Source organism: Panulirus ornatus, chromosome 20, assembly GCF_036320965.1.
Source record: "Panulirus ornatus isolate Po-2019 chromosome 20, ASM3632096v1, whole genome shotgun sequence".
Lineage (NCBI taxonomy): Eukaryota > Metazoa > Arthropoda > Malacostraca > Decapoda > Palinuridae > Panulirus > Panulirus ornatus.
In genome coordinates, this window is record NC_092243.1 from 40,739,898 (window position 1) to 40,759,962 (window position 20,065).

The following is a 20,065-nucleotide window of genomic DNA, read 5'->3' on the forward strand; positions in this document are numbered from 1 at the left end:
AGACCACTGCTGGTTTGGCCAGGTGGGGAGTATACCATGTGGTAGACCACTGCTGGTGTGGCCAGGTGGGGAGTTATACCATGTGGTAGACCACTGCTGGTTTGGCCAGGTGGGGAGTATATCGTGGTGGACCACTGCTGGTGTGGCAGGTGGGGAGTATATCGTGGTGGACCACTGCTGGTGTGGCAGGTGGGGAGTATACCATGTGGTAGACCACTGCTGGTGTGGCCAGTGGGGAGTATACCATGTGGTAGACCACTGCTGTGTGGCCAGGTGGGGAGTATACCATGTGGTAGACCACTGCTGGTTTGGCCAGGTGGGGAGTATACCATGTGGTAGACCACTGCTGTGTGGCCAGGTGGGGAGTATACCATGTGGTAGACCACTGCTGGTGTGGCCAGTGGGGAGTATACCATGTGGTAGACCACTGCTGTGTGGCCAGGTGGGGAGTATATCGTGGTGGACCACTGCTGGTGTGGCCAGGTGGGGAGTTATACCATGTGGTAGACCACTGCTGTGTGGCCAGGTGGGGAGTATACCATGTGGTAGACCACTGCTGTGTGGCCAGGTGGGGAGTATACCATGTGGTAGACCACTGCTGTGTGGCCAGGTGGGGAGTATACCATGTGGTAGACCACTGCTGGTGTGGCAGGTGGGGAGTATATCGTGGTGGACCACTGCTGGTGTGGCAGGTGGGGAGTATATCGTGGTGGACCACTGCTGGTGTGGCAGGTGGGGAGTATACCATGTGGTAGACCACTGCTGGTGTGGCCAGGTGGGGAGTATACCATGTGGTAGACCACTGCTGTGTGGCCAGGTGGGGAGTATATCGTGGTGGACCACTGCTGGTGTGGCCAGTGGGGAGTATACCATGTGGTAGACCACTGCTGTGTGGCCAGGTGGGGAGTATACCATGTGGTAGACCACTGCTGGTGTGGCCAGTGGGGAGTATACCATGTGGTTAGACCACTGCTGGTGTGGCCAGGTGGGGAGTATACCATGTGGTAGACCACTGCTGGTGTGGCCAGGTGGGGAGTATACCATGTGGTAGACCACTGCTGGTGTGGCCAGGTGGGGAGTATACCATGTTGTAGACCACTGCTGGTTTGGCCAGGTGGGGAGTATACCATGTGGTAGACCACTGCTGGTGTGGCCAGGTGGGGAGTATACCATGTGGTAGACCACTGCTGGTTTGGCCAGGTGGGGAGTATACCATGTGGTAGACCACTGCTGGTGTGGCCAGGTGGGGAGTATACCATGTGGTAGACCACTGCTGGTGTAGCCAGATAAAGTGGTAGCTGCTTCCTGACACCTGTACGGGACGTACACCTTCCCTACACCTGCACAACACTGCACACCTGCCTGATGCACTGCACTGTACACAAGATGTACAGTATATAGCATCAATATGCATGACGTCACAGGTTACGTCACTCGTTGATCAGACTCTGTGTAAGGCGCATCCCTGTCTTAAGGTAGACTCGTTTGATTTCATAGTGTTGCATGAATTGGATTACGGCGTCAACAGGGACTATAGACAGCAGTGTTGGGTGTAGGGTAGTGTATTGTGAGGAGGGCGTCAACAGGACTATGGACAGCAGTGTAGGGTGTAGGGTAGTATATTGTGAGGAGGGCGTCAACATGACTATGGACAGCGGTGTAGGGTGTAGGGTAGAGTATTGTGTGGAGGCGACCTGCTGTGAGAGACTGTTCCACCTGACCTGGCCTCCACCTCATCCACCACACGGACCATGGCTGCAGACGTCTTCATCCTCGTCGCCGCCTCGAGGTCTGTTTGACCACCACATCTTATGGTCTGGCACGGGCCTTGTCCTAGTGTATATATATATATATATATATATATATATATATATATATATATATATATATATATATATATATATATATCTTTTTTCTTTCAAACTATTCGCCATTTCCCGCGTTAGCGAGGTAGCGTTAAGAACAGAGGACTGGGCCTTGGAGGGAATATCCTCACCTGGCCCCCTTCTCTGTTCCTTTTTTGGAAAATAAAAAAAAAAAACGAGAGGGGAAGATTTCCAGCCCCCCGCTCCCTCCCCTTTTAGTCGCCTTCTACGACACGCAGGGAATACGTGGGAAGTATTCTTTCACCCCTATCCCCAGGGATATATATATATATATATATATATATATATATATATATATATATATATATATATATATATATATATATCATTTTCTCACTTAGCAGTCCATAGTATTTGTAGTGCCTGCAGGACTTAACAGTCATAGATAAAATCTTCCAATGGGCCACCGAGAGCAACCTGCTCTTGACTGAAGATAAGTTTCAGCTCCTCCAGTATGTGGAAAATGAAGAAATTAAGATCAGTACAGAATATCACACACACACACACACACACACACACACACACACACACACACTTACGTCTTGACTCAATATTGGTAAAGGCCTGGAAGTAATGATATATAAGAACATTACCTACATTGTACACAACAAAACCTAACAGTTGCCTCCACCAGATGGGTTGATTGAATGGATCCTGCAAACTTTCAAGACCTTGTTACAAAAAAGCAATGATGATATCCTTCAAAACACTGATATTCTTACGAACAGAACATTGTTGTGTAATAAGAACGGTCCAGGGGGATGGTGAAACTGCAAAACTTGAACGTCTTCAGAGAGCCTTCACGACTCGGATATACCTGTAAAGGAACGGTTGGCACCACTGGGGCTGTGGTCTCTGAAGCGCAGGCGGGAGGTGTATATCGTTCGCTACACTTGGAAAATTCCTTATAATCTTCTTACTGGCAGGATAGGTTTGGAAGTCATTAAAGTGCTACCCCTAAATTCCCAAGGTGTCATATGTACAAAAAGAGAGAACACCTTAAACCTGCGGGGCCCAAGACCTTGCCATGTACCATCATCAGAAACAGCCTGGGATGCTGCACGGTAGACAAGTTCACTGGACAAGTACCTACAAAGTGTACCACACCAGCCAGGCTGTGGGGGCCTGAGGGCTGCGGCTTCCAACACCACCTTCCTCCACCAACCACCCAACAATCTGTTCCTTCTCTGTTTAAAAAACAAAACTTTTCCTTCTCCATGGAAGCATGTAGTGATACATCCCCTCCCGAAGAAGGGTGACCGTTCTGACCTCTATAACTATCGGTCTATTGCTTTGACATTACCATTTCCAAGGTTTTTGAACTCCTCCTCAGCTCCCATATCCTTAGACACCTTGAATCTCACAGTCGTCTCTAATCACCAATATGGCCTCCGGAAAGTTAGATCCAGTGTTGATATTCATTCTTGATTTACTAATGTTTGGTCATTATCCCTGAAAGATGTTGGTGAGTCTTGTTTAGTTGCCCTTGACATATCCAAAGTTTTTGATAGGGTGTGGCATCGGGGTCTCATCTCTAAGCTCCCCTCCTTTGATTTCCCTCCCTCACTTTGCTCCTTCATATCTAGCTTCCTCTCCGGCCGATCTGTCTCTGTGGTTGTTGATGGATCAGCCTCCGCCCTTTTCTCCATCAACAGTGGTGTCCCCCCCAAGGTTCTGTCTTGTCTCCTACATTTTTTCGTTCCCTTTCATCAACGATTTCCTGCCTTCCACAAATAACCAAATGCACTCATACGATGACGACTCAACTTTGCATTCCTCCACATCCTTCAGTTGTGCTCCTTCTCTCACTCAGTCTGCATCTCGTCTGACATAATTGTCTCAGTGTCAGAACTGGAGAAGATATCTCGGTGTATTAGACGAAGTCTACTTAGATTTAATGCTTCCAAGACCCAGTTTCTTCCTCCTCACAACTCGCGACTCTTTTGACGTTGCTGTAATTCCATCTCTTGATCAATAATCAAACTTGGTATCACTATAACATTCAATCTTTGTTGGAAACTCCACATTACAGGAGTAGCTAAGTCTACCTCTAAGAAACTGGGAGTCCTATTTCGGGGTCGAAATTTCTTTTCTTGTGGACAGTTGCTCCGTTTATACAAGGGATTGATTCGTCCTTGTATGTAGTACTGCTCTCACATCTGGGATGGTTCTAGCTGTGCATCCTTACTTGACAGACTGGAGTCGAAAGCTGTCCGATTATAAACTGTCCCAGGCTCACTTCCATTCTTGACCCTCTTACCCTCCGCCGCAGTGTTCTTTTTCCCTTTTCTATAGGTATTACTTTGGTGTTTGCTCCCGAGAGCTAGCTGCTTGTGTGCCCCCGTCACTAGCTAGACCACGCAATACACGGCAAGCTGCTGCGTCAGGTGATTGCAGTTTGACTGTTGGCAACTCAAGGGTGGGCCGTTTTGATAACTGTCTCCTTCCCCTACACAATTGAAGCTTTGGAACTCTCTACCATCTCATGTCTTTCCTATTAGCCATGACCTGACACATTTTAAATGCAGGTTTTTCACTTCCTCTAAAATTCGTAAATACTTTCCCATGTCTCAATATTTCAGTTAGGGACTAGCCTTGATGATGTGGACTTTTATTCTTGACTGGAACCTCAAAAAAGAGAGAGAAAAATATATCTCAGTGTCTAATGTGTCTAATGTGTGTCTTATCACTCACCATCATAATTGTCGTCTACCATCTTGACCTCTGTAAAGATTATAACATTATCATCATCCAATTTATCCTCCCACAGTATCGCCATTATAACCCATGTCTGCCCCACAGTAACCCCAGTATAACCCATGTCTGCCCCACAGTAACCCCAGTATAACCCATGTCTTCCCCCAGTACCCCCAGTATAACCCATGTCTACCCCAATATAACCCACAGTTTCCCCAGTATAACCCACAGTACCCCCAGTATAACCCACAGTACCCCCAGTATAACCCACAGTACCCCCAGTATAACCCACAGTACCCCAGTATAACCCATGTCTACCCCAATATAACCCACAGTACCCCCAGTATAACCCACAGTACCCCAGTATAACCCATGTCTGCCCCTAGTATAACCCCTTCCTGTTCTTGCCCCACAGTACCGGCACCACCCAGTAACCTGACCATCCAGGTACGGTCTGGTAAGAGCGCCCTGGTCAGCTGGGACCCCCCAGTCAACGGTCGGTACTCGTCCTTCAAGCTGAAGGTCATCCCACTCTCTGAGCCACAGAACAGCAACAAGAACATGTTCATCTCGGAGGCCCAGCTGCCCTTCACCCTGCGGGAGCTCACTCCAGGCGCCTCCTACGAGCTTCAGCTGTACACTGTCTACGAGAACAAGGAGAGCGCTGCCTACATCTCCTCCAACTTCACTACACGTGAGTCCTGACTGACCTGCTCCTGTAGGGAGGAGGGGGTCACCTACCAGGATGACCACAGTCTCCTGCTGCTGTGCGGGGGGTCACCTACCAGGAGGACATACAGTGGTTCATCTCTTAGGCTAATATATCATATTTTCCTCATATTCTATCATATTTTCCTCGTGTTCCAATAGATCATATTTTCCTCATGTTCTAATAGATCATATTTTCCTCATGTTCTAATAGATCATACTTTCCTCATGTTCTAATAGATCATATTTTCCTCATGTTCTAATAGATCATATTTTCTTCATGTTCCAATAGATCATATTTTCCTCATGTTCTAATAGATCATACTTTCCTCATGTTCTAATAGATCATATTTTCCTCATGTTCTAATAGATCATATTTTCCTCATGTTCTAATAGATCATATTTTCCTCTTATTCTAATATATCATATTTTCCTCATGTTCTAATATATCATATTTTCCTCATGTTCTAATAGACCAGATTTTCCTCATATTCTAATATATCATATTTTCCTCATGTTCTAATAGATCATATTTTCCTCATATTCTAATATATCATATTTTCCTCATATTCTAATATATCATATTTTCCTCATATTCTAATATATCATATTTTCCTCATGTTTTAATATATCATATTTTCCTCATGTTCTAATATATCATATTTTCCTCATTCTAATATATCATATTTTCCTCATGTTCAAATGGATCATATTTTCCTCATATCCTAATATATCATATTTTCCTCATATTCTAATATATCATATTTTCCTCATATTCTAATATATATTTTCCTCATTTTCTAATATATCATATTTTCCTCATATTCTAATATATCATATTTTCCTCATGTTCTAATAGATCATATTTTCCTCATATTCTAATATATCATATTTTCCTCATGTTCTAATAGATCATATTTTCCTCATATTCTGATATATCATATTTTCCTCATTTTCTAATATATCATATTTTCCTCATATTCTAATATATTTTCCTCGTATTCTAATGTATCATATTTTCCTCATTCTAATACATTTTCCTCATATTCTAATATATCATGTTTTCCTCATATTCTATCATATTTTCCTCATTGTAATGTATCGTATTTTCCTCTAATTCTATCATATTTCACGCATATTCTGATATATCCTCCTCATATATCATATTGTCCTCATATTCTAATATATCATATCCTCCTCATATTCTAATATATGATATTTTCTTCATAATCTGATATATCATCTCCTCATACTGTAATATATCATTTTCCTCATATTCTAATATATCATATTTTCCTCATATTCTGATGTATCATATTTTCCTCATATTCTGAGGTATCATATTTTCCTTATATTCTAATTTTATCATATTTTCCACATATTCTAATATGTCATATTTTCCGCATTTTCTAATATATCATATTTTCCTCATTCAAATACATGATATTTTCCTCTTATTCTAATATATCATATCCTCATATTGTAATATATCATATCCTCCTCATTCTAATCTATTTTCCTCATATTCAAATATATCATATTATCCTCAAATTCTAATATATCTTATTTTCCTCATATTCTAATATGCCTTATCCTCCTCATATTGTAATGATCATATTTTCATCATTCTAGTATGTATTTCTCATATTCTAATATATTATCCTCATATTGTAATGATCATATTTTCATCATTCTAGTATGTATTTCTCATATTCTAATATATTATCCTCATATTCTAATATATCATATTTTCATCATATTCTGATATATCATATTTTCCTCATTTTGATATATCCTCCTCATATTCTATCATATTTTCCTCATATTCTAATATATTGTATCTTCCTCATATTCTAATGTATCATATTTTCCTCATATGCTAATATATCATAGTTTCCTCATATTCTGATATATATTTTCCTCATATTCTAATATATCATATTTCCTTATATTCTAATATATCATGTTTTTCTCATATTCTAATGTATCATGTTTTCCTCATGTTGTAATATATATTTTCCTTATATTCTAATATATCATATTTTCTCATATTGTTATATCATATCCTCATATTGTGATATAACATACTTTCCTTATATTCTAATATATCATATCCTCCTCATATTGTGATATATCATATTCTCCTCATAATGTAAGATATCATATTGTAATATATCATATTTTCCTCATATTCTAATATATCATGTTTTCCTCATATTGTAATATATCATATATTCCTTATAATATATCATATTTTCCTCATATTCTAATATATCATATTTCCTTATATTCTAATATATCATGTTTTTCTCATATTCTAATGTATCATGTTTTCCTCATGTTGTAATATATATTTTCCTTATATTCTCATATATCATATTTTATCATATTGTTATATCATATCCTCATATTGTGATATAACATACTTTCCTTATATTCTGATATATCATATCCTCCTCATATTGTGATATATCATATTCTCCTCATATTGTAAGATATCATATTGTAATATATCATATTTTCCTCATATTCTAATATATCATGTTTTCCTCATATTGTAGTATATCATATTTTCCTTATAATATATCATATTTTCCTGAACATGAACTGTTTGATGGTAAGTGTGTGTGTGTGTGTGTGTGTGTGTGTGTGTGTGTGTGATACAGATGTTTGTGGTACGTGATGAGGTGGTCGGTCGTTATGGGTAGTTAGTACAGTGCTGCCTCAGTAGTGGCCTGGTATATAGTGTTATCATGAGTAGTGTGTGCCTTATAGGTGATGGTTGTTATGTGTGTACTTGTGTGGGGAGGTTATGTGCGTACTTGTGTGGGGAAGTCATGTGTGTGCTTGTGTGGGGAGGTTATGTGTGTACTTGTGTCGGGGAGGTTATGTGTGTACTTGTGTGGGGAGGTTATGTGTGTACTTGTGTGGGGAGGTTATGTGTGTACTTGTGTGGGGAGGTTATGTGTGTACTTGTGTGGGGAGGTTATGTGTGTACTTGTGTGGGGAAGTCATGTGTGTACTTGTGTGGGGAGGTTATGTGTGTACTTGTGTGGGGAGGTTATGTGTGTACTTGTGTGGGGAGGTTATGTGTGTACTTGTGTGGGGAGTTATGTGTGTACTTGTGTGGGAGGTTATGTGTGTACTTGTGTGGGGAGGTTATGTGTGTACTTGTGTGGGGAGGTCATGTGTGTACTTGTGTGGGGAGTTATGTGTGTACTTGTGTGGGGAGGTTATGTGTGTACTTGTGTGGGGAGGTTATGTGTGTACTTGTGTGGGGAAGTCATGTGTGTACTTGTGTGGGGAGGTTATGTGTGTACTTGTGTGGGGAGGTTATGTGTGTACTTGTGTGGGGAGGTTATGTGTGTACTTGTGTGGGGAAGTCATTGTTGTGTACTGTGTGTACTTGTGGGGAGGTTAGTGTGTACTTGTGTGGGGAGGTCATGTGTGTACTTGTGTGGGGAGGTTATGTGTGTACTTGTGTGGGGAGGTTATGTGTGTACTTGTGTGGGGAGGTTATGTGTTGTACTTGTGTGGGGAGGTTATGTGTGTACTTGTGTGGGAGGTTATGTGTGTACATGTGTGGTGTGGTAACATGTGTTATTGTGTGGGAGGTTATGTGTGTGTGGTAGAGTTATGTTGTGTATTTGTGTGGTGGGTTATGTGTTATTGTGTGGGGAGGTTATGTTGGGGTAAGTGTACATGTGTGTGGGGAGGTAGTGTGGCTGTGTGTAAGAGTGTCTCTGTGTGGGGAGGTTATGTGTGTTGTACATGTGTGTATGTTTGTGGGGAGTATTGTGTGGGGTAAGGTTCATGTTGTGTGTATTTGTGTGGGAGGTAATAGTGTTTTATGTGTGGGGAGGTTATTTGGTGTGGTGTGTCACATGTTGTGTGGGGAGGTTTTTGTGGTGGTAACAGTGGGTCTAGTTGTGTGGGTAGGTATGTGTGTGTGGTAAGTGTCTCATTGTGTGGGAGTAGTGTGTTGGTACTGTGGTGGGGGTTATGTGTGTAACTTCAGTTGTGTGGGAGGTTATGTGTGTATGTGGTAAGAGTGATCATTTGTGTGGAGTATGTGTGGGGAGGTTATGTGTGGTGTGGTAACAGTGTCTCATGTTGTGTGGGGAGGTTATGTGTGGTGTGGTAACAGTGTCTCATGTTGTGTGGGGAGGTTATGTGTGGTGTGGTAACGAGTGTCTCATGTTGTGTGGGGAGGTTATGTGTGGTGTGGTAACAGTGTCTCATGTTGTGTGGGGAGGTTATGTGTGGTGTGGTAAGAGTGTCTCATGTTGTGTGGGGAGGTTATGTGTGGTGTGGTAACAGTGTCTCATGTTGTGGGGAGGCTATGTGTGGTGTGGTAACAGTGTCTCATGTTGTGTGGGGAGGTTATGTGTGGTGTCTCATGTTGTGTGGGGAGGTTATGTGTGGTGTGGTAACAGTGTCTCATGTTGTGTGGGGAGGTTATGTGTGGTGTGGTAACAGTGTCTCATGTTGTGTGGGGAGGTTATGTGTGGTGTGGTAACAGTGTCTCATGTTGTGTGGGGAGGTTATGTGTGGTGTGGTAACAGTGTCTCATGTTGTGTGGGGAGGTTATGTGTGGTGTGGTAAGAGTGTCTCATGTTGTGTGGGGAGGTTATGTGTGGTGTGGTAACAGTGTCTCATGTTGTGTGGGGAGGTTATGTGTGGTGTGGTAACAGTGTCTCATGTTGTGTGGGGAGGTTATGTGTGGTGTGGTAAGAGTGTCTCATGTTGTGTGGGGAGGTTATGTGTGGTGTGGTAAGAGTGTCTCATGTTGTGTGGGGAGGTTATGTGTGGTGTGGTAACAGTGTCTCATGTTGTGTGGGGAGGTTATGTGTGGTGTGGTAACAGTGTCTCATGTTGTGTGGGGAGGTTATGTGTGGTGTGGTAACAGTGTCTCATGTTGTGTGGGGAGGTTATGTGTGTGTGTGGTAACAGTGTCTCATGTTGTGTGGGGAGGTTATGTGTGATGTGGTAAGAGTGTCTCATGTTGTGTGGGGAGGTTATGTGTGGTGTGGTAAGAGTGTCTCATGTTGTGTGGGAGGTTATGTGTGGTGTGGTAACAGTGTCTCATATTGTGGGGAGGCTATGTGTGGTGTGGTAACAGTGTCTCATGTTGTGTGGGGAGGTTATGTGTTGTGGTGTGGTAACAGTGTCTCATGTTGTGTGGGGAGGTTATGTGTGGTGTGGTAAGAGTGTCTCATGTTGTGTGGGGAGGTTATGTGTGGTGTGGTAACAGTGTCTCATGTTGTGTGGGGAGGTTATGTGTGGTGTGGTAACAGTGTCTCAAGTTGTGTGGGGAGGTTATGTGTGGTGTGGTAAGAGTGTCTCATGTTGTGTGGGGAGGTTATGTGTGGTGTGGTAACAGTGTCTCATGTTGTGTGGGAAGGTTATGTGTGGTGTGGTAACAGTGTCTCATGTTGTGTGGGGAGGTTATGTGTGGTGTGGTAAGAGTGTCTCATGTGTGGGGAGGTTATGTGTGGTGTGGTAACAGTGTCTCATGTTGTGTGGGGAGGTTATGTGTGTGGTGTGGTAACAGTGTCTCATGTTGTGTGGGGAGGTTATGTGTTGTGGTGTGGTAACAGTGTGTCATGTTGTGTGGGGAGGTTATGTGTTGTGGTGTGGTAACAGTGTCTCATGTTGTGTGGGGAGGTTATGTGTTGTGGTGTGGTAACAGTGTCTCATGTTGTGTGGGGAGGTTATGTGTGGTGTGGTAACAGTGTCTCATGTTGTGTGGGGAGGTTATGTGTGGTGTGGTAACAGTGTCTCATGTTGTGTGGGGAGGTTATGTGTGGTGTGGTAACAGTGTCTCATGTTGTGTGGGGAGGTTATGTGTGGTGTGGTAACAGTGTCTCATGTTGTGTGGGGAGGTTATGTGTTGTGGTGTGGTAACAGTGTCTCATGTTGTGTGGGGAGGTTATGTGTTGTGGTGTGGTAACAGTGTCTCATGTTGTGTGGGGAGGTTATGTGTTGTGGTGTGGTAACAGTGTCTCATGTTGTGTGGGGAGGTTATGTGTTGTAGTGTGGTAACAGTGTCTCATGTTGTGTGGGGAGGTTATGTGTTGTGGTGTGGTAACAGTGTCTCATGTTGTGTGGGGAGGTTATGTGTTGTGGTGTGGTAACAGTGTCTCATGTTGTGTGGGGAGGTTATGTGTTGTAGTGTGGTAACAGTGTGTCATGTTGTGTGGGGAGGTTATGTGTTGTGGTGTGGTAACAGTGTCTCATGTTGTGTGGGGAGGTTATGTGTTGTAGTGTGGTAACAGTGTGTCATGTTGTGTGGGGAGGTTATGTGTTGTGGTGTGGTAACAGTGTCTCATGTTGTGTGGGGAGGTTATGTGTTGTGGTGTGGTAACAGTGTCTCATGTTGTGTGGGGAGGTTATGTGTTGTGGTGTGGTAACAGTGTGTCATGTTGTGTGGGGAGGTTATGTGTTGTAGTGTGGTAACAGTGTGTCATGTTGTGTGGGGAGGTTATGTGTGGTGTGGTAACAGTGTCTCATGTTGTGTGGGGAGGTTATGTGTTGTGGTGTGGTAACAGTGTCTCATGTTGTGTGGGGAGGTTATGTGTTGTGGTGTGGTAACAGTGTCTCATGTTGTGTGGGGAGGTTATGTGTTGTGGTGTGGTAACAGTGTGTCATGTTGTGTGGGGAGGTTATGTGTTGTGGTGTGGTAACAGTGTCTCATGTTGTGTGGGGAGGTTATGTGTTGTAGTGTGGTAACAGTGTGTCATGTTGTGTGGGGAGGTTATGTGTGATGTGGTAACAGTGTCTCATGTTGTGTGGGGAGGTTATGTGTTGTGGTGTGGTAACAGTGTCTCATGTTGTGTGGGGAGGTTATGTGTTGTGGTGTGGTAACAGTGTCTCATGTTGTGTGGGGAGGTTATGTGTTGTGGTGTGGTAACAGTGTGTCATGTTGTGTGGGGAGGTTATGTGTTGTGGTGTGGTAACAGTGTCTCATGTTGTGTGGGGAGGTTATGTGTTGTAGTGTGGTAACAGTGTGTCATGTTGTGTGGGGAGGTTATGTGTTGTGGTGTGGTAACAGTGTGTCATGTTGTGTGGGGAGGTTATGTGTTGTGGTGTGGTAACAGTGTGTCATGTTGTTGTGTGGCAGGTCCCAACGCGCCTGGCAGGTTCATTGTGTGGTACAGGAACGAGACGACCATGTTGGTGTTGTGGCAGCCTCCCTACCCAGCAGGGATCTACTCCCACTATCGGGTGAGTCACCTTCATATATTACTGGTTATAATTATAACAATAATAATGATAATGATCATTAACAATAATAATGATAATGATCATTAACAATAATAATGATAATGATCATTAACAATAATAATGATAATGATCATTAACAATAATAATGATAATGATCATTAACAATAATAATGATAATGATCATTAACAATAATAATGATAATGATCATTAACAATAATAATGATAATGATCATTAACAATAATAATGATAATGATCATTAACAATAATAATGATAATGATCATTAACAATAATAATGATAATGATCATTAACAATAATAATGATAATGATCATTAACAATAATAATGATAATGATCATTAACAATAATAATGATAATGATCATTAACAATAATAATGATAATGATCATTAACAATTATCTTTGACCTGTTTGTGTGCGAGGTAGCGTCAGTACCCAATGGGCCACAACCCTCTACATGGACAGCGAAATTACAAGACAAAAATTGGCTGTTTACGAATGTAGGCGAGTGACAGTGTTTGTATTGTGTACGTAGCAGAGTGAAGGTGAGTGACAGTGTTTGTATTGTGTACATAGCAGAGTGAAGGTGAGTGACAGTGTTTGTATTGTGTACGTAGCAGACTGAAGGTGAGTGAATGACTGGTGATGTTTACATACTGTAAATATGGTAGGAGTTCTGTGTGGTTGTCCTGCCAAACTGCAACTCGGGGTCGAGGGATCTCAGGTGGTGAGAGGTAAGGGTGTTGGGGATGTGTAGTCACTTACCGGCAAAGTGTGTGTTGAGATGCAAGTGATGTTTGGAAGGAGTCAGACCAGGTGTTGAGTGCCCCCTGATGGATGACGTCTGAGGGAGCGAGGGTAACTGTGCATGTGTTCTCCTGTGCCTCTGGTCTTGGTCCAGTTGTGTCGTGATGAGGAAGACAAGACGAGAGGAAGACAAGACGAGAGGAAGACAAGTAAGTGTAGCAAGACTAACAGGTCAGGTGGTGGTAGATGGTACTGCCAGTCATGTGTCGTGAGTGCACGAAGGATATACACACGATAGCTGGACGGTTTGACGATAGCAGAGCGACGTGTTATCATCACTGCTATATTGCAACTGACGGTGACAACTTGGTTGATCAAGTGAACAGCCTGGAGGGGGGGGGGGGACGACTAATGTTCATGAATACAGTCCTGGCATGGGTAACGTGGGTAACGGTAATGGTTGATGGTAACGGTAAAGTATGATGTGTGTTGTCAGCCGTGATGGTGGCAGTGTAGCTGGTTTACGTACCATGCACCAGTTGCTGCCATCATGACAGCGATGTTATGAGTGACGATGTACAGAGCTGCTGTGTTATGTGTGGGAGACCACGGCGGGTGAGGGACTGCAAGGTGGATGACCCCTGGCTGGCTGGCTGGCTGGCGTACTGCTTCATTACTCACACTGCCACCCGGGCCATGAAGGCGTCTCCACCCACCCCAAGGTTGATGACTACGTTCATTATCGGTAGGGGGGAAGCCCCTGCTGACGTCAGGGTATCCGAGCACCACACATGTCGTCCAATTTTGGTTGGGATGGCGGGAGATGAAGTCAGGGACGCTCATGACACTGTGGAGGAGGTCTATGTGTTACTTATTAACTGAGTGTTACTGGAGGTGTGTGTGTGTGTGTGAGCCGCGAGTACACACAGGTTAGCGTGGGTGTCGTGGTGTTGGTCATGTGTCCAGGATGATAACAGTGTTGGGCAAACATATAACGGAGCATTTTGATTGGTTGAGAACATTTGGTGTTGGAGGAGAGGGGATTGGCTAGTTCAGAGGTGAACTGCTGATAGAGTGTCCTTGGTGAGTGAGTGGATGTTGTGATGTTCTTCGTATGTCTTGAGGTTGTTTGGATGTTGTGGTGTTCTTCGTATGTCTTGAGGTTGTTTGGATGTTGTGGTGTTCTTTGTATGTCTTGAGGTTGTTTGGATGTTGTGGTGTTCTTCGTATGTTTTGAGGTTGTTTAACCTTGTAAGATCCTAGTGACGCTGGCACTACACGGTACATCCTCACACGTCAACAGTTGCTGTTCTCCCGTACAGAAGGTCATGACCGCTACAGTTCCACCTGCACCACCAACATTACACATGGTGTGATACATTAACATTTGTTGTGTATTTTGAACATGAGACGTTATGTTTGATGGTTGTGTTAAGGAGGGTTGAGATGGGCGTGTCATGCAGTGGATGAAGAGCAGTGGAGGGGATGTTGCTGGGGTCTCTCTCAGCACCACTGGCACGTACCTGCTCACACCATCTGCCTCTCCCAGCACCACTGCCACGTACCTGCTCACACCATCTGCCTCTCCCAGCACCACTGGCACGTACCTGCTCACACCATCTGCCTCTTGGTATGAGCTGTGGGAAGATCAAGCTATGGAAGAGGAACATATGTAGTAACTGAAATAAATGATTATTTCCTTGCGTACTACGTGCATGGTAGTGGCGACACTTGCGTACTACGTGCATGGGAGTGGCGACACTTGCGTACTACGTGCATGGTAGTGGCGACACTTGCGTACTACGTGCATGGGAGTGGCGACACTTGCGTATTACGTGCATGGGAGTGGCGACGCTTGCGTACTACGTGCATGGTAGTGGCGACACTTGCGTACTACGTGCATGGGAGTGGCGACGCTTGCGTACTACGTGCATGGGAGTGGCGACACTTGCGTACTACGTGCATGGTAGTGGCGACACTTGCGTACTACGTGCATGGTAGTGGCGACACTTGCGTACTACGTGCATGGTAGTGGCGACACTTGCGTACTACGTGCATGGGAGTGGCGACACTTGCGTACTACGTGCATGAGCGTAGTGACGCTTTGTGAACGAGGTCTTATTAAACCTTAGATGAGAGCAAGATTGTGTACTTCATCCTCACTGAGAACGTTAACACTACCTGCCCTTACCCTAGTGACCACCACCCTGGGTACGCTGGCCAGGCCGTCATACCCACGACCCTGGGTACGCTGGCCAGGCCGTCATACCCACCACCCTGGGTACGGTGGCCAGGCCGTCATACCCACCACACTGGGTACGGTGGCCAGGCCGTCATACCCACCACCCTGGGTACGGTGGCCAGGCCGTCATACCCACCACCCTGGGTACGGTGGGCAGGCCGTCATACCCACCACCCTGGGTACTGTGGCCAGGCCGTCATACCCACCACACTGGGTACGCTGGCCAGGCCGTCGTACCCAGGTCGTGCTGTACAGGTTGACAGTGTTCAGGCAAGTCGTACATTGTGTTCACTATACCACGGGTGACGACCACGGGTGAGTGACGCGTTGTGAGACAGTGAGGTGATGACCCGGGTGATGATGATCGTGTGTGGCAGAACACAAGCCTCACCCACACCTCTCCCTCCACTCTCACGACTGGTGTCAACATTACCCTTGAACTTGGTGACTTGACCTCAAATTGAGGTTTTAGGAGAAGGTGGAGGACGCTTGTGATGACCTCATACCCGTGAATAGTGGCAGCCTCGCTCGCTCACCCATCGTACATGGTCATACCGTGTACATAGATGACCCAGAGCCTCGCTCGCTCACCCATCGTACATGGTCATACCGTGTACATAGATGACCCAGAGCCGCGCTCGCTCACCCATCGTACATGGTCAGACCGTGTACATAGATGACCCAGGGTATGTATGTGTCACAGTGATGGGGTGTTTCCTGCAGCGGTGTATGCCAGCTCGGATGGCTTCGATGCGGTTGTGGTGCCGGGCTAGTATATGGGGACGAGGGATCTCTGGCAGCAGGAGCTGATGGTGGCGTGAAAGGTGGAGTCGGTTCTTCCCGGACTGCTGGACGGGTTCAGGTGAGAGGGGGGGAGTCAGGACGACCAGGGTGTTGAATGCGTCTTGACAGATGGCGCGAGGGGAACTGTGTTGCATCCCTCCATCACACCTGTTGTTGTTGTTGGTATTTTGAGAGGCATGGGTGAGTTTAGGGCCAACATGGACAACTGTGTCGGTGTTCTCGAGGTAGCAGCAGAGAGGCCAAGTGTCTCAAGTCTGTGGAGGATGTTGAGGCGAGAAATGGAACTTCGGAGGATGGTGCTCACTTCTCACTTGCTTCAGTTTAGCGTCCTCGCTCACTACACCGAAAACCTTGTTCATGTGATCAAACTTATGACATCATCACGAGTTACCAGCAGGAGGGTTACAGGTCCCAGCAGGAGGGTTACAGGTCCCAGCAGGAGGGTTACAGGTCCTAGCAGGAGGGTTACAGGTCCTAGCAGGAGGGTCACAGGTCCTAGCAGGAGGGTTACAGGTCCCAGCAGGAGGGTCACAGGTCCTAGCAGGAGGGTCACAGGTCCCAGCAGGAGGGTTACGGGTCCTAGCAGGAGGGTTACAGGTCCTAGCAGGAGGGTTACAGGTCCCAGCAGGGGGATCACAAGTCCCAGAATGAGGGTCACAGGTCCCAGCAGGAGGGTTACAGGTCCCAGCAGGAGGGTCACAGGTCCCGGCAGGAGGTTCACAGGTCCCAGGAGGAGGGTTACAGGTCCTAGCAGGAGAGTTACAGGTCCTAGCAGGAGGGTCACAGGTCCTAGCAGGAGGCTTACAGGTCCCAGCAGGAGGGTCACAGGTCCTAGCAGGAGGGTCACAGGTCCGAGCAGGAGGGTTACAGGTCCTAGCAGGAGGGTTACAGGTCCTAGCAGGAGGGTTACAGGTCCCAGCAGGGGGATCACAAGTCCCAGAATGAGGGTCACAGGTCCCAGCAGGAGGGTTACAGGTCCCAGCAGGAGGGTCACAGGTCCCGGCAGGAGGTTCACAGGTCCCAGGAGGAGGGTTACAGGTCCTAGCAGGAGAGTTACAGGTCCTAGCAGGAGGGTCACAGGTCCTAGCAGGAGGGTTACAGGTCCCAGCAGGAGGGTCACAGGTCCTAGCAGGAGGGTCACAGGTCCCAGCAGGAGGGTTACAGGTCCTAGCAGGAGGGTTACAGGTCCTAGCAGGAGGGTTACAGGTCCCAGCAGGGGGATCACAAGTCCCAGAATGAGGGTTACAGGTCCCAGCAGGAGGGTTACAGGTCCCAGCAGGAGGGTTACAGGTCCCAGCAGGGGGGTCGCAAGTCCCAGCAGGAGGGTTACAGGTCCCAGCAGGAGGGTCACAGCTCACCTCCCAGAACACCTGTGTCACGGTGTGTAATGACCAGTGTGTGCAGCACGGGGTGGAGTGGTTTACACATGTGGGGCCTCACCTCATGAATATATCTTGTCACAAATCCTGGTAAAAACCTGTATGTTGTCTGCATTAACCAGTCAATATATTCCATTCGTCCACTAATCTTATACAAGTATTTCCTGGTATCTATTTTTTATCAAGTTTACTGTTTACTTTCATGTTATGTCCTTCGGTTGATCTTTCCCGACAATTTACGAATAACTGATCCCTGCCTTCGTCGTCGATCTGGTTTAGGAAGGTAAGATCTGGTCACTCCTCGCTCTTCTCTCCTCCGAGTTCGGTAAATTTAAAGCCTCTACCATTTGCGCATAACTCGGCTCTCTTACTTCTGTTACAATCTTCGTTGCTCTCCTGTGGACCTTCTCTATTAGTTCATTGTGCTATGTTAGGTGCGGTCACCAGAATTAAGCGCAGACTAGTTTTGTCCTTATGATCAACTTGCTTCTTATCCATGCAGCTCGCCTCCTTAACCGTTCTCGTCAGGCGAGACAGTGATGACAGGTTAGGGACACTCTCGACTCCCTCGTCTTTCTCTCACACATATTCCTGCAGCATGTATCCCACTGCTTACTGTTCACATTGAGGCCTTCTTTCACTATGACCTACCCCTCACTGCTTTCCTTTTACTCAGGTGGAATTTCATGAGCCACATATGAGACCTGTTTTGGAATTTGTCAGGGTTCCCTTGTATGATGGTGCAATCCCCACGTTTTTGACTTGCCTTATGGCCTTGTCATCCTCTTCATACATAATCATGTAGTACAACATGCCTCTGGTCTGATTATTTACATTGATCAAGATGAATAATGGTCCTAGAGTAGAACCCTGTGGCACTCCGCAGGTTTCCTTCACCCATTACAAGAAGGCTCTTGTGACAAGCGTCGTTTGTCCTTTTCCACTTTGATAATCTTCCATCCATGGCGGAAGCTTCCTTATTACTCCTGCCTTGTGACCCAGTTTGTTGATCAGCCTTCTGTGCAGTACAGTGTCGAATGCTTTGTGGTAGTACGTTTACAAACGGTCCTCCTGGAACATTGTAGTTTCGACCAAAGAGTGAGCTTCATTATAGACAACAGAGAAAGGTGGTTGGTGGAATTGCCTGCTCGTGGACTGAAAGCATTTGACACTAGCACACTGGAGCCTGGTGAGGAGGCTGGATCTCCGTCCTAGATAAGTGGGAAGTGTTAACTGTTCTCTAGCCTCGGGTACACAGTGTGTGTGTGTGTGGCAGTCCAGCACCAGACAATCCTCCCATGTATGTACAACAGAACACAGATTCTGATAGAACTATGAGAGGTTCGTTGTGCATGATCTTTGCCTGGTCATGTTGTGTGTTGCGGACGTGATGTCTCCTTTGCATGGCGTCATGCGTGTGTCATGTGATTATTTCGTCCAGTGTCATACACTTCAGATTCGTCACTGGGGACCGCTCTGTAGTGTCATACACTTCAGATTCGTCAGTGGGGACCGCTCTGTAGTGTCATGCACTTCAGATTCGTCAGTGGGGACCGCTCTGTAGTGTCATGCACTTCAGATTCGTCAGTGGGGACCGCTCTGTAGTGTCATGCACTTCAGATTCGTCAGTGGGGACCGCTCTGTAGTGTCATGCACTTCAGATTCGTCAGTGGGGACCGCTCTGTAGTGTCATGCACTTCAGATTCGTCAGTGGGGACCGCTCTGTAGTCCAGTGGTTCTTCCTGGTCTGCTCTCATGTTGATGGTTATGAAGGTCGCCATTTTCCACTCCCTGGCGCTTGGTCTTCCCCCAGCGACGTCTTGAGCTGTATTTCAGGCGAGTCATCAAGTGTGACTCTGCTTCAGCACGTATGGTGAAACTTCAGATGGACCAAGAGACTTGTATGTCCTCTGTATGTAGTACCACGTTGTCTTGTTCTTCATGTGGTCAGATACCGTATGTTATCGTCTGTAAGTCTTTCCTGGGCATACCTCAGCCAGATTACCTTCTCCTAAACTGAATTTATGGAAGAGTATGAATTTTGTGCAGCCTGGTCCACAATATTGTATTCAAAGTGATTTTGTACCTCCCAGCTTATCCTGTTGTACTGGTTCAGTGCGCACTGTCGTACGTCTTGCAGATGGTGGCTGGCTACAGCGTCGCCTGTATTTTCGCTATAGCGTATCTCGAAGCTGCTTTGCTCTCAGCCATTCCACTGACCCATTCCTCGCACTCCCTCAACCTTCCCTCAGCATGTGAGGCTACACATACATACCTGTCTTCCTCTCACCACCAACCCTGGGTCCTGCACACTGAACTCCTTTAACTACGTTGTGGTGTTACCACAGGTGCCTCT

The 20,065-nt window shown here is 45.8% G+C and overlaps 1 protein-coding gene across 2 annotated transcripts in view; it reads left to right on the forward strand.

Moving 5' to 3' along the window:
- LOC139755960 (tyrosine-protein phosphatase 10D-like) overlaps nt 1-20,065 on the forward strand; it is a 657,464-nt gene that overhangs the window by 245,336 nt on the left and 392,063 nt on the right. For both annotated transcript variants that reach the window (XM_071674794.1, XM_071674795.1), the window contains exons 3-4: nt 4,999-5,277; nt 12,415-12,518. In XM_071674794.1, the coding sequence (XP_071530895.1) occupies nt 4,999-5,277; nt 12,415-12,518 (383 nt within the window). The remainder of the gene's footprint in view (nt 1-4,998; nt 5,278-12,414; nt 12,519-20,065) is intronic.